This window comes from Lepisosteus oculatus, chromosome 3 (genome assembly GCF_040954835.1).
Source record: "Lepisosteus oculatus isolate fLepOcu1 chromosome 3, fLepOcu1.hap2, whole genome shotgun sequence".
Classification (NCBI taxonomy): Eukaryota; Metazoa; Chordata; class Actinopteri; order Semionotiformes; family Lepisosteidae; genus Lepisosteus; species Lepisosteus oculatus.
The window spans coordinates 42,212,340-42,226,602 of NC_090698.1; the positions used below are offsets into that span (position 1 = coordinate 42,212,340).

General features: G+C 37.9%; 1 protein-coding gene across 1 annotated transcript in view; it reads left to right on the forward strand.

The window, feature by feature from the left end:
• Positions 1 to 14,263, forward strand: part of arsb (arylsulfatase B) — a 42,123-nt gene that overhangs the window by 18,027 nt on the left and 9,833 nt on the right. Inside the window, exons 5-6 of the mRNA XM_006626722.3 lie at positions 2,583 to 2,826; positions 7,080 to 7,150. Of these exons, the coding sequence (XP_006626785.2) occupies positions 2,583 to 2,826; positions 7,080 to 7,150 (315 nt within the window). The remainder of the gene's footprint in view (positions 1 to 2,582; positions 2,827 to 7,079; positions 7,151 to 14,263) is intronic.

The following is a 14,263-nucleotide window of genomic DNA, read 5'->3' on the forward strand; positions in this document are numbered from 1 at the left end:
CTAATACTGTATGTCTAATTTGAAGTCTAATATGTGACCATGTCCTCATAAGGGATTGTAGATACAGTATGTTCATGAGAGAGAGTTAAGAGCATGAAGAGGATAAGCAATACAGTAATCTAGAGCACAATAAAACTCTATGGTAGATACTGGTAAACCTTTCTTGCTTTTCTGAATTTCCCCAGAGCTGTGAGGGGAAATGAGTATGACAGGTGTAGTTCAGTTCTGCCCATCGGGAATTGATAATGGACTCTTAAAGGCTGGTATTACTGGATATCAGCAAACTCCACTACAGAGTGGACTGGGTCTGCTGGCACTGGAGAATTTTGATAATGGCTAAGTGTCAAGGGGTGTGATGTTGCCATCTGTAAAAGCTGTTGCCACTGAGTCCTAATTCATAAGTCTGTTTCATTTCTTTTGTAATTTCTTATTAAGAGATAAGCATGATTCCCTCCCATTGTTTAATGAGTTTTAAAAATGTTCTTATAGTAAAATTATTTAATTGTCGTTTTGTAATCGTGGCTGCAACCAACAGATAACTATATTTGTTATTTTGCTGTGAATGTCTAGACTGCCTGTTCCAGGGACAGCAGTTTCATTTGCTTTACTAATTTTTATGATTAGATTTTACTGTTTTACTGTAAGCTTCTTTCTCCTTGCATTTCAATGCCCTTGTAGTCTGAGCAAGCGACTCTAGGTCTCCTTGTTTGTTGTTTTCAGTTATTAAAATCAGGACTGTCTCAGAAATGGATGTATTTCTACTGAACCAGATTGCTCAGATAACACAACTGACTGCAGATTGTCTTTTCTATGTTAAGACCTCCCTTGTCAAAGCAGAAGGGGCCTCTGGAACCCAAACAGAAATTGAAAAAAGGAGTTAAACTTAAGTACTTAAATCTCCTACGAGCGGTTTCAGCTTTAATTTTAAATCTTGGATAGGCATAAAATATCAAGGAATTTTGCATGTGTTTCTAACCAGGAATTAGGAGGGGAATCTTTTCAAGCAGCTGAACGCTCAAGCGCCAAAAACTTTTTGACTGGATGAGTCTGTTTGCACAAAGTCTGAGACAGAGGATTGGGAATGAATTACCGAGAGGAGTGCTTTCCAGAATGTTCCCCTGGACTTTTGACTACTCTGAAGCTTCCCTTTGCCTCACATGTGCTTCTCTGTTCTTCCCAGTCGCCGCCCTTCTGACTTGCTTCTTTGTTGATTGGCTGGTGGTGTTGCTATTGGAGAGGCCAGGAGCTGTCTGCCAGCCTGTCTGTTGTAGCCTTCATATACACTGCAGTTTCACCTCACTGATCTCACCTCCTACCACTGTTTCCTTAAAATGTTTCCCAGATGTGTCCTGATATGGTATAAAAAACAGAGGGAACGATAGAGGGGGAATAAAGACAGTGAAATGAAGTCCAGATTTGTACTGTTTTTTGCTGCTCTGCAATAGGGACGCGAGCACATCAACCTTTAATAACCCCTGCTGAATTTGTTCCAGAGCCTCTATGCCTGCAAGATACAGAACAAAACATACTAACCTCAGATTTTGCCTGATTTTATAAGCACAATGTAGCTGTGTGTCACAGGGAAAAATCGTCACAAAGCTATGACAGATCTTTAAAGCCATAAATTTATGCAATGTGACCTTTTCTGTTTTTTTCTTACTTTTTTGCATTTGGGCCATTTTTCCTCATCTGCTCTAGTTATGCATGGAGGTGTGCCAGTCTGACTTGCTGATCAAGTTTCTGCGATTGAAAGACAAAAGCATATGGTGCAGGATGAAAATGACTTGCTTCAAGTGATTCGTTAAACTGGATTTTGTGTCATTGTGGTGAAATTTTCTAGGATTCTATTGGGAGCGTTTAATAAACCAGTCTCTTCCCCTCCCACACTTACAGTACAGCTGCACCAATATCCTTTTCAGATTATTGTACTTCCAAGGAAAAGACCACAGTTTGACTGCAAATCTGTTGCACATTTTCCAGACCAGCCCCTCAAGGTATCAGTTTAACATGTTGCCTTGCAAACGTATTCACTCCCTACCTTTCATCCATTGATTTTCTAACTGCTTCTTAAAATTCTGCCTATAATAGCAAGCAACAGGCACAAAGCAGGATACACTATGGATCGGACATCTATCTTAGGAGAGACAGACACAGACATGCACTCACACCAGGGTTTTCCCAGAAGCCAGTTAACCTACTAGAATGTTTTTTGAACACCCAGAGAAAACCCACATAACTGCTGTGCCACTATGCAACCCTTGAACACTGAAATATATGAAATCAAATTCACCTTTCAGCAGGACAGTGACCCAAGCTATGCTGGAGTGGCCCAACAAAAAGAATGTGGATGTCCTGGAGAGGTCCAGTCAAAGTCCTCATTTGAATCCTGTATTAAATCTGGGATAACCCAACTTTATAGAGCTTGAGCAATTTTGCAAAGAAGAGTGGGCAAAAATCCCACCCTCCCAGTGTGCAAAGTTGTTAGAGACTTATCCTGCTGCCAGTGGTGCTTTCTTCATCATTCAGTGGAGAAATGCTCTGTCAGAACTCTTATGGCTGTTTGTCCCTTCGTGCCCTGGCAGATAATGGAGGACAGACCCTGTGTGGGGGAAACAACTGGCCCCTGCGGGGAAGGAAGTGGTCCCTGTGGGAAGGCGGGGTGCGCGGCGTGGGCTTCGTCACCAGCCCTCTCCTGAAGCGCAGTGGTGTCGTGAGCAGGGAGCTTATCCACATCTCGGACTGGCTGCCCACTCTTGTTGGCCTGGCTGGGGGTTCCACCAACGGCACCAAACCCCTGGACGGCTTTGATGTCTGGAAGAGCATCAGGTGACTCCTCTCTGTTGTCTGGCTTTGCCTCACTGCACTGGGAATGAAATTCCAGAAGTTTCTATTAGGCCCTGGACAACCTGTCTTTCAAAACAGCCTCTACAGTACAAAAAAGAAAGGCTTCCAGTAGAAACTTGTGCTGCATTTTATTAATTTTATTCATGGGCTGCTGTTTGTACTCTGCTCTGTCTTTTTAATGAAGAAATGCTGTAGCTCACACTGATAGTATTTACAAAAATAACTCATTTTGAAGCACTTAAAAACTCAGGATTTGGGGCTATAGACGAAAAACTTTGAATACACAAGCACAAAATTCTTATTATCCGTCTCCTTCTCCCTGAGAAATGGGATATAATTTTTTTGGGTGGAATTTACAAAGTAAAACTCTGAGAATATGTGATAAGCATCTGTGTATGGATTAATTTAACATTCAGCTTCACACAGCTTCAAATTTACGTAATTTGCACAGAAGTCCAAAATCAAACACACAGAGGAATAGGAGCAGAAAGAGAAGACAAAAAGACAATTTCTTCCACTGAGTGAATTATGTTTTTTCATGATTGGTTATGATTAAGCAACATTTTGAAACTTCTGAAATTATATTAACTATTAATTGCCTTACACAAGTAGCAGATGATTAAAAAATACAGTGTGGCTTCAACCTGTGGGCTTTCCTTCGTGCTTCATTCCAGAATTTTGACACAACCACTCCCTTGCTGTGTTGATCCTACTGATGAAAATAATTAAGGAGCTGGCTGTATCAGAATTCTGGAATAGAACAGATAGGAAGGCCTACGTGTAACCTGATTTATACTTTCATCTTGTGTAAGAGCTATTTCCAGATTTAAAACAAAAATTGTGTTTTCAGCACTCAGTTGCTCCTTAAGGGGAGAGTTGTGAAACAAACACACATCCAAAAGATAAAAGAGCACCCTGTAAATCTCTGTGATGTCACTAGTTAAGCAGTCATTAAAGGAAAGGCCTGCTATATGCCCTATTGCTTTTACCATTGCTGTGCTGTAAGGTAACCAGGGGCCTTGGGACTAGTGCCAAGGTCACAGGCACACACTGTAAGGTATGTGTCTTTGTTGATATTTTCTGGATACAGTTACCAAATTTATGTCTTCAAGGATACTGCCGATTGCTTTCATCTCCTGCCCATGTATTGTCAGAGGCAGAACCATATTGAAGTGCACACTTCCCTATCAAAATATTCCATACTGCATGTAAACAACTATGACATGCTTGTCTCCTGACTTCACTCGCATTTGAATTGGATTTGGGGTTTCCAGAGCCCTTTTCTGCTCGTGGATGGGCAATTTTCTCCCCTTGTTTTCAGAGAGACATTTGCTTATCTCTTGACTGATGTTTCCTTTCCAAAGGGCAGATTGGCACCCACACTGTGCACAGACACAGACAGATTCTTTAGAGCACATTAATGATATGGAAACATTTATCCTTGTTTTATATTCCCCACTGTTCCAATTTCTTACTCTTTGTAGCTCTTTGTAGAGCCCCCTCAGTCAATGGGTCTTTTGTGTGCCTGCGGGACTGGTGATCTGTCAAAGAGGAGGAAATTCCACAAGTCTCTCTCACACTGGTTTTCTCCAGCACAGCCACCATCCAGAAAAGATCTAGGTTTTGCTTTATCAGTTGTATTTTTTTTAAATAACTTGACACTCCCTGGTTATAAAAGCTTCCTGTGTAACCACTTGCAGTGACCCTACCATGGCTATTGCCTCTTCAGATTGAGTCTGTCTGCTGTCTACCTGATGACAATCATTACTCTTAAACATAATAACATTTATATAGTTGAACAGTTATTTATATAATTGGGGAAAAGAGGGCACTGATCATCAAAGTATTTTTTTAATTTCAGTTGATGGTATTGATAGAGCAAAAATAGTATAATAGATTGTGCAGTAAGCTGTAAATAGAATTAAGGGTATAATTTTTTCTCAGACATCTCTTTAATCTAACTAAATGAACATGTAGAATGAACTAAGGTGAATTGCTATTAATATATCTTTCTAGAACCTTGAGTCTTCTTAAGTCCATATGTCTTCTGGTATTCATTCTACCATGGACCCTTAATGACCTGAATACAATCAGTTGTTCACTTCATTGGTCTGTATCACCACCAGGTCTTCAGATACTAGATTTAAAATTACCCATTCTGCCAGGTGGACAGTAGCCCTCTAGGATCAGGAGTAAATACTACTGCTCCAGCTCAGTGTTTCCTAGTCCTATAGAACACGCATTGGATCCGATTTTCGGTCCGAACTCCAGCATACAGTATTTAAGCTTTTTGAATCCTTTAATGAAGGAATGTAATCAATGAGTCAAGACTGTATGGCAATGTTAAAACTTCGTGGAAATAGAATTCTATTTGCAACGTTTATTTGAAATATACATAAAATAGATGATGATGATGATTATTATTATTATTTTTATTATTATTATTATTATTATTATTATTACTACTACTACTATATTGACTGACATCTTCAGGGGGATTTTCTCAGGTTATTTAATATTATATGACAGCAATTGCCTGATATTTTTTGGGTAATCATCAGAATAATATCAGAACATAAAAGAAAATACAATGTAAAATGTTCACATTAGATTTAGGTTTATGTTTTTTCTCTGAAACTTAATGTTCTGAAGTAAGAAATCTGTAAAATGCCATTTTGGACTGAATATTTTTTTACCAACAGATTTAAAAAATGAATCTGTTTCTGGACAGTTTTGCATTTTTTGTGCTTCCAAACAGCATTAAAATATTATTAGGACATTATAAAGTTATGATTTCTGAAGCCTGGAATTTTACTTGTGTTCACTTTTTTTTTTCTCAACTGCTGTTAATGGAAACAAACAAATAAAATAACTCAATAATAAACATAACAGCTGAAGAGAGTGTTTATAAAACAAAGGCACTTCAGTCATTCTAACTTGTAAAGGAAAACAAGAAAATTGTGTAAAAATAGATTTCCTTGTCCTGTTTTGTAACTACAGGCTGTGTTTTATGTGTGAGTGTTAGACATAATTTATGGATTGTTTATTAGATGGATAAGAGGCAAATATACATACACTTTGGTTCCCAGTGTCTGTGCTGTAAATAATAGGCTGTTTATTCTGAAAGCAATTCAGAAACCTTCAGAAACTCTGCCACTATATTTAATGTTCTCTACAGTATTTATCTTAGTATTACCTAGACCTAAACAGATGGAAGGATTTGTGTAGATTACCATGGAAACTAGATATTCTGACTCATCGAAGGAAACAGGCCTCTGCAGGCCAGGAGATCCTTAAAGCTGTGCCCAAGATTTTTTTTAAATCTTTTCACATTACATTGTGGTGTATTAAAGTCCTACTTGTCTCCTGTAATTGATGACCATTAACCCCTGAACAATTAGTAAAATTCATTTTTCTATATTGCATATCCTTCAGGAATCCAGATGTTTTAATGCATCATTTGCACCCAATGCATGGATTTCAGAAATGTAATGTAATACAGGCGACCAAATCAAAAACATGGTCTCCGTTTTCTCTTTTTCTATGGTCTCCAGAAGGGGGATGATTGTCATGGATTGGTTTGTTTTGGTTCTAACCCTCTTCCTCGGCAAGAGGTTAGAAGTCTTAATAGCAGTGTTTTTAAACTTCAGAATTCAAGATAAGTGTAGTTTTTGTGTTCAAGTTAAGCCAGACGTGGTATTGAAATTACTCACAGTGCTAGGAAAATAAGCATCAGATCACTAACACAGTTTGTGAGCAATGTACTTAATATACTGTAGAAAATATTTGCTATGAAATTGAGTTTTAGAAATATAAATGATAAAGTAATAAAACCAAGGAAATGGTTCTTCCTATAACCTTTTCCTGTTTAGTGCATTATGCTTTTATGGCATGGCCTTGTTCTGTGGATTTTGTCCACATAACAAAGTTTCCACTCTGTCAACAAGTGTGTTCCAAGCCCAATGGATATCCTATTCATTCAGAATTAGTCGGAAGAGGGATTTTTCAGGGCCTAACTAACTTTGTTTGGGTGCTTCCTGCAAATGTGGCTAGCTGTTTTTTGGCCGGGGACTCTATAAATAAATGAATATTGTTTTAGGGGCCTCCATTAAAGTTTCCTTTGTATTGCAGGAGATAACAGAGGAAGTCTGAAAATAGTGCACCAAACACTTGCTTTGGTGATTGTCAGAAGGAAGCTAAAATGTGTTAATTACTACTCTGCTCCTGTATTTCAGTGAAGGAAGACCATCCCCTAGAGTGGAGTTGCTGCATAACATTGACCCTCTGTATGTGGACATTGCATCATGTGAGTAGGCACAGCAGGAAGGATCCTTCTGTAGCATTTTGATGCAAAAATTTAAAAGTTAAAAAAAACAGTTATTATAAGCATGATCAATCTATGTTAAACCTATTAATAATGTAGGAGTAGCAGTTGACTTCCATAAATGCTTTGTCACAGATACAGATAAGCCACAGAGCCAACACCATCTAAATTCATACTTGTACAGTGCAGATCTGGGCTGCTGTCTACATTATTGTGCATAGAAAATTCAACAGATCTCCAAAATATAACACTTTTAGGTTCTTGCATATGGCTTCTTTTCAGGATAGCTTCTGCTTGTGTATGATAGTTCTGCACCTCGTTTTCACAGTAAACATGTCAATCTCATAAGGTTTTCTAATTGTTTCTGCTTACATTTCTAAAATTTTAGCATCTTACATTAAATATGGTATTGCTTTTTGTCACTTCACAGGTACTGTAGTTTACCAAAATCGTCCAAACTTGATGCAATATTAATTAGTCGACATTCCATATCAAATTCTGCAATACTAACTAAAATACAGGTGGGACTTACTTTCAAAGATGTTACTGTTTCAATCACTCCTCAAATCTAAGCAAGGCTATAAGGTATTTTATAGGTAATCTTATAGGGTAGCTATCAATATACTGTACATTCTTTCTAGGAAGCCCGTAAGGCTTTCAATGTTAGCTCCTGTACGTCCCTTTACAACATACTGCATAGACCTTTGCAAAATAAGAAACTTTTTATGTCAAAGATTTAAGAAGAACTTTTATGCCCATCCACATTTTTAGTCCTTTGAAAAGCTTGAGCTTTTGGTAGTATTAAGAAATCATTTCCTGATTTTCTGTTTAATACATTGAGGCTGGATTAGGTCAACAAGCCAGACTGCAGCCAGAAGTTTAATATTTCCTGGTTGTTTGGCTCGATGTTAGATGATGTCAGACTCGGCAGTTTCCAAATGTTACACCATAAAATGGAACTTCCCAAGCTTCTTGTTCATTACTTGAGCTAAGATAGGCTCTGATTCATTTGTTTAAGTAGGACAACTTTACCATTTGATAGGTAAGGTAAGGCAGGTAGCTTGTCTTGTCTATGTTACTTATATTATCTCATAAACTTATGCCTTGAGTTACAGTATGTAATGTGGATCAGCTATAGAATGGGTTTTATTTTAATAAAGTTTTATTACAACAATTCTGTTTATATATACTGTACATGTCACAGTGGTGGCACAGTGGTTAGCACTGGTGCCTCTATTTAATTGTGGACATGGAGTTCTATCTGTGTGGAGTTTGTATGTTCTCCCTGTGTTTACACGGGTTTCCTCCCACAGTCCAAAGATATACTGGTACTGTAGGTTAATTGGCTTCTGGAAAAACTGGTCCTTGTGTGAGTCAGTGTTTGTGTCTGTGTCTGCCCTGCAGTAGACTGCTGTCCCATCCAGAGGTGTAATGCAGCTCGCGCCAGATGCTTGCTGGCTAATGTCATTTGAAAATGGATGGACAGATATTTCAAGTTTCATGTATTGCTTGTACTGTATAGATTTCTGTGGCACAGATCCAAGATCAATAAGAATCATTATTAGTTCAGGTGGGTAGCTGCGTCAGCATGCGTAGCCTGCAAAGGAACACAGGTGCTCACACCTGAAGAAGGCTCCATGCCTGAAACGTTGTGTTTTCGTTCTTCTTTTTTCAGCATGGAATAAACCTATTACTTGTTCCTTTGCAGAATCATTACTAGTTCGGTGAATACAGAGTATCTTCAATATTGTCTAGACCTTGAATACTGATCTGGCCCGGTGATTATAGAAGCTATAGTAATAAGAGGAACAGAGGAAAGAGTGATCCACAGAGAGAGAAGAAGAACAGAAAAGGGTAAATCAATGGATTGACAGTGGCTGGGTTGAAGGTGATAAGAGTGCATCCAGGGAGGCAGATAGATGGAAGAGACATCCGTTTCAGTGCAAAGAAAAGAGGGGAAGATTTGAGCATAAACAAATTGATCAAGATGGCCCAGGGAGCAGAGGGAAAGAGAGACTAGTAGTGGACCCAGGAAAGAACCTTTAGGAAGTGGGACCACTAGAGGACAGAGCAAGCTACAGTACACAAGAAGACCTTGGATGTGTGCTTGGGGAGGCAGAGGCAGAACCAGGTGGGTGCAAGGCCAGACATTCAAGTGTAGACAGGAAGATTAAAGGACTCACAATGTCAACGGCTGCGGGGAAATCTAAAAGAAGGATTCAGACAGAGGAGAGGGGAAACTGCACAAACCGAGTGAAGAGAATCCATAACAGAAAGCATCCTACTAAACCAGCAGTCCCATTTGTCAGCAGGAAAAGATCACTTAAATAGCATATGATTCAAGATCTGAAAATAATTGAAGTTCAGCAGTAAAGGCAATTCAAAGGAAAATTGAAAGGGCTAGAGTGGAAATGGAAGGCAAATGATAAGTCAAACATCCCAAATACCAAGCAATTTAAGGAACCCTTAATTTCTGACTAAGATAGACAAGCCTGCTATGGGGTTTGATGATGTTTAACTCACAGGGTTCAGAATTACATTTTTCTTCTTAATCCTTTCAAATCCCACTTTAATTTGGGGATGAGAGGGCAAGTTGAACACTTGGTCAAAAAATGAGCAAAGGTCAGAGTTTGAAAGGGTTTTGAACAAAAGCGTATTAGTTCACTGTAGGAGCTTGGCTGAACCCTTTCTCTGTAAGAATAATCAAATGCCCAAGAGAGCAAACATTTTACAATGTTTAGGTTCTGTGCAAATGCTGTTGTGCCTCTTGAACAAAGACCACACACCTTACTGTGACACTGTTGTCCCTAAGTACTTCATAAGTTCAGACATTCTCTAGAATGAGCTCTATAAAGGAAACAGAAACTAATATTCAGAATGCATCTTAATTTCTTGTCTTCATAACACTGGGCTAAAAATGGTATGTCCATGATGTCCTGTGGTACTACGCTTAGTGTCCAGGTAACAACTTTACCTGGTTGTTTAGAAACATTCATTTGTGAACTGAGAATTTTAAGACAGTCATCATCTACTTTTTAAGTATTGACCAAACTCTGATGTCCTGTGTCTTTGAATATGGGTAACAGGAGAATATCAAAATAATATTTCCTTCATAACTTTCTTAAAACAACATATTTAATGCTGAAAGACATTACTTAAAATAGAAAGGAAAGTTCCAAAGATGCAGAATAATAATAATACCTTTTAACTTTTAAAATCTTCTTTTTTTGATGACATAGAAAATGCGTATGTACATCATCTATGCAGATCCTGGTTTTGTGGTAGTAAGTAGCCATGGTGCACTGTCAATTTCTTTATTTAACTACATGTAATGTCTTCATATTAAAGGTGATATTAATTCAAGTGATCTCATTTTAAAAGAATCTCTTTCCAAGCCTTTGACAGTAAACTATGTCATTAAATCAATTCCTATTATTTTAGTAATAATTCGATTGACATTGGACAATCAATTGAAAGTCACTTTAAAAATAGAAAAATGTTGTCTATCAATTTATTGACATACTGGAGGAAGGGGTATCCATGCAAGTTTAAAATGCATTGACTCTCTGAGGCAATAGACTGTGAGTCAGAATAATAGATGTTTATAAATCTTATTTTATATGCAGAATCTTAAAAAGCTGTGAATGATGGGGGGAAAGTAATTAAAAATGAAGCTTTCAAGACGATCTTCAAATAAAACATATCCCTTCCGCTGAGAAGGCTGTTCTGTTACATTAGCCGAGTACTTTTTACTTTAAGTACTGTTGGGAAGTGTCCAAATCGCCAGTCAGTGCAATTGCACATCGTTGATGAGAAACACAGTGTGATGCAGAGCAATCATCTGTTATAACGCAGGAGACAGAAGGATAATGCAGTTGCTGTCTGTGTGCTGGCAGAATGAGCCGAAAAGTCTGAGTCACAATTCCCCTGAGTGAGGGCCTGCTGATTACAGAGTCACTGTTAGCCCTGTGATTACAATATGCTCAATGGTCTAGGCTTGCTAATGAAAATGCTCAAAAGAAAGAGAGAGAAAAGGTTTCCGTTCCCTGCTGTGTTTATAGAACTGTGTTTATTAGAGTGCCAGTTTCTGACTGGAGGTTCAGTGAATCCTCTCTGTGGCTTTTACAAGCTTCTAATTATTCAACAATTGGGAAGGCATGTGAAGCAGTTTCACTCAATTTGTAGTGACAAGTATTTACACCTGAATGGCAATTCAGCATTACAGTTTTTGCCCAGACAATGCATTTTCGATTATTTGAGCTGTAATCATTTTTAAGGGAAACATCATACAGCATTTGTTGTATGGAATGTCTGTGACAAGGGTGGCTGTTTTTAGTAACTTTTCCCCCCAAAAAATGCACTCTCCACAGATTAGAAATACTGTTTACAGTAGGTAACCCCACCTTTAACAAAATCCATGTGCTATTGGATTTACTTCCACTGTGACAGAACTTACTTGCCATTAGGATCTTGTAATATTTTTCAAAATGCTGTGGCAACAGAAAACAATCATCAGGAAGTGTCTGCAGAGTATTTCATAAAAACCTGAGTTTGTTTGTAAGAGTGTCCGGTTATGTACATTCATTTCACATGAAAAAAACAATTCTTAATTAAAAAATAGGCAAAAAATCCTTAAATGTTTTTTTGTAAATTAAATCACTCTTTTTTTAAGTTCACTTTTGTTCTCTCATAGCTATACACCTTGGCTTTTATCAACTAAATGCTCGGTATTATTTGCACCCATAAAGAGTGCTGATGAAATTGTAGAGTTTGATATGAAAATATAGGTAGCTTATTTCATGTTCAGAATCATTAATGTGTTAGAAAGTAGTCTGAGTAGTGTAACAATCAAAGAACGTATGGCATAGATGACTAATTTCTCCATAATTTCCTGTTTTCTCAAACTGCAAATGATCAAACAATGCTTAGCTATGTTGATGAACATATCATAAAACCTAGTATGTAAATTAATTTAATTCATGCAGTTCAGGAATGGACTGTATGGTACAATATAGCCTTTGTGGATATAAAAGCTTCACTCAAACATTTAACAATAGTTTCCCAATTTCAGATGGGAATTTCAGATGTCTTCTGCAATGTTATCACAGAATGTGGATACTGACAAGAAAAAATAGTTTAAATCTTGTTAAAAGCAGTATATGAAAGCTAATTCTTATAATTTTGATTTTTGACTCCTACCAATTGGGCTGCTGTAAACGAAATATAGATAAATCAGAAAAATATGTATGCGTCAGAGAAAATATTTTTTTATGGATAAAGTCCTGTTTGACAAGAATTGTTATTTGCGATATTCTAAGATGGGATGCTTGTGTGATATTCCATGTGTGATGCTCTGGGAAAGAGTGTCTAGTCACTGCAGAATTCCACTTGTTTTCCCTGAGACTGTAATGATTAAATATGTAAAAAGAACTATTAAAAATGTTGTCCTGAGATGAGTGGTTTGAGTGGGCTAGTCAGAGGAGTCAATCTACACTATCTCATTGTCCCTTGTGACTAGCTATTCCACATTTGTGTGTGTATAACAAAAGTCATTGGCAATTCTAAGAAAAAATAAAATGTTCTAATGGAATGATACAGTAGTGATTCAATCAATCCACCCATCCGTTTTCTAACCACGTCGGTCCAGTTCAGATTTGTAGGGGAGTTGGAATCTATCCCAGCAGGCAATGCGCATAAGGCAGGGTACACCCTGGATGGGTCACCAGTCCATTGCAGGACAGAGAGACAAACGCAGAAGTGAATTAACCTCCCAGGTTGCACCCAGAGGAAACCTATGCAAACCCAGGGAGAACATACAAACTCCATGCAGTGATTTGGTTTATATTATGTTTAATATGTTTAATAGTAAATGATCTATCTAAAATATCATGTAAAGGCTTGCAAATGGTGTGTTACACTAAAACATTGCAATTTACCCCGCCTTAAGGTTAATCTGTGGTGTCTCTGGTGGAATTGATGTATTTACCACAATAATTAAAATGAAGTCCTTGGAGACAGTTGCTTTTGTTTCAACAAGAAAGTGCTTATTTTAAACGGCGCTGAGAAAATCCTTCATTTTTCTTATTGTTGTTCTGATTCCAGCAGCAAGACTTTCATAACATGTTTTTGCAAAACAAATGCTGAAACTACAGTTAATTAGAGGATTGCAAGTTAAGCATTTTAATTGGACTCTCCTTCTTTTAAAAGCAGCTGCATTCTTGGAAGAATTGAAAGTATTTCTTTTTAGACTACTTTACCACAAGAAGCATACTGAACAAAAGAGGAGCTGGGAATCAGTCGTTTTCATGTCTGCTATCAATGCTTTATGGTGAATTCGATTTTGGTGGGGGGAAGGAAAGCTTCACAAGTGTAATGCACAGTGGCTCATTGGTTAGCATTGCTACCTCACAACACTGGGGCTGTTCAATCCCAGACCTGGGGTGCAATCTGCTTGGAGTTTGTATGTTCTCCCCATTTTATTGTACTCCAGTTTGCTCCCACAGTATAAGAACATACTGTTAGGTTATTTAGCTTGTGGGAACAATTGGCCCATGGTGTGAGTATGCGCATGTCTATGTTTGTGTGTTTCCCCGTGATGGACTAGCATCCCATCTAGAGTTTATCCTGCCTTGTACCCAGTGCTTGCTGGGATAGGCTCCAGCTCCCCTGCAACCCTGAATTGAAAGAAACAGTTTAAAAATGGATGTATGGAAAGTTATCACAAGAAATCTAGATTTACAGCTCCTTTCACTTATGATGCCTTTTATTTCCACTTGGTTTAAAGTCTCTGGATTTGGTTTTGGTCTGGACTGGATGAAGAAGAGGTTTGAGCGCTTGGAGCAACCAAAGTCATTTTCTTCCAAACATAATTTCATTTTGGTGCTCCGGTGTGACCCGTCTTTGCTTTAACTTTCTGACATCTACAAGATCAGGTTGCAAGGTGGCATAGTTTGACTGCAGAGAATTTTGTAGAAATTGCTCCATCTGTATGTGATTTTCTTTCTGACTTTTTTTTTCCTGAGGGAAAGAGAGGGGGAGGTATTTTTTTCCCAGCTGTTTATTAATTATAACACAAAATGACTACAGTGTGATCAT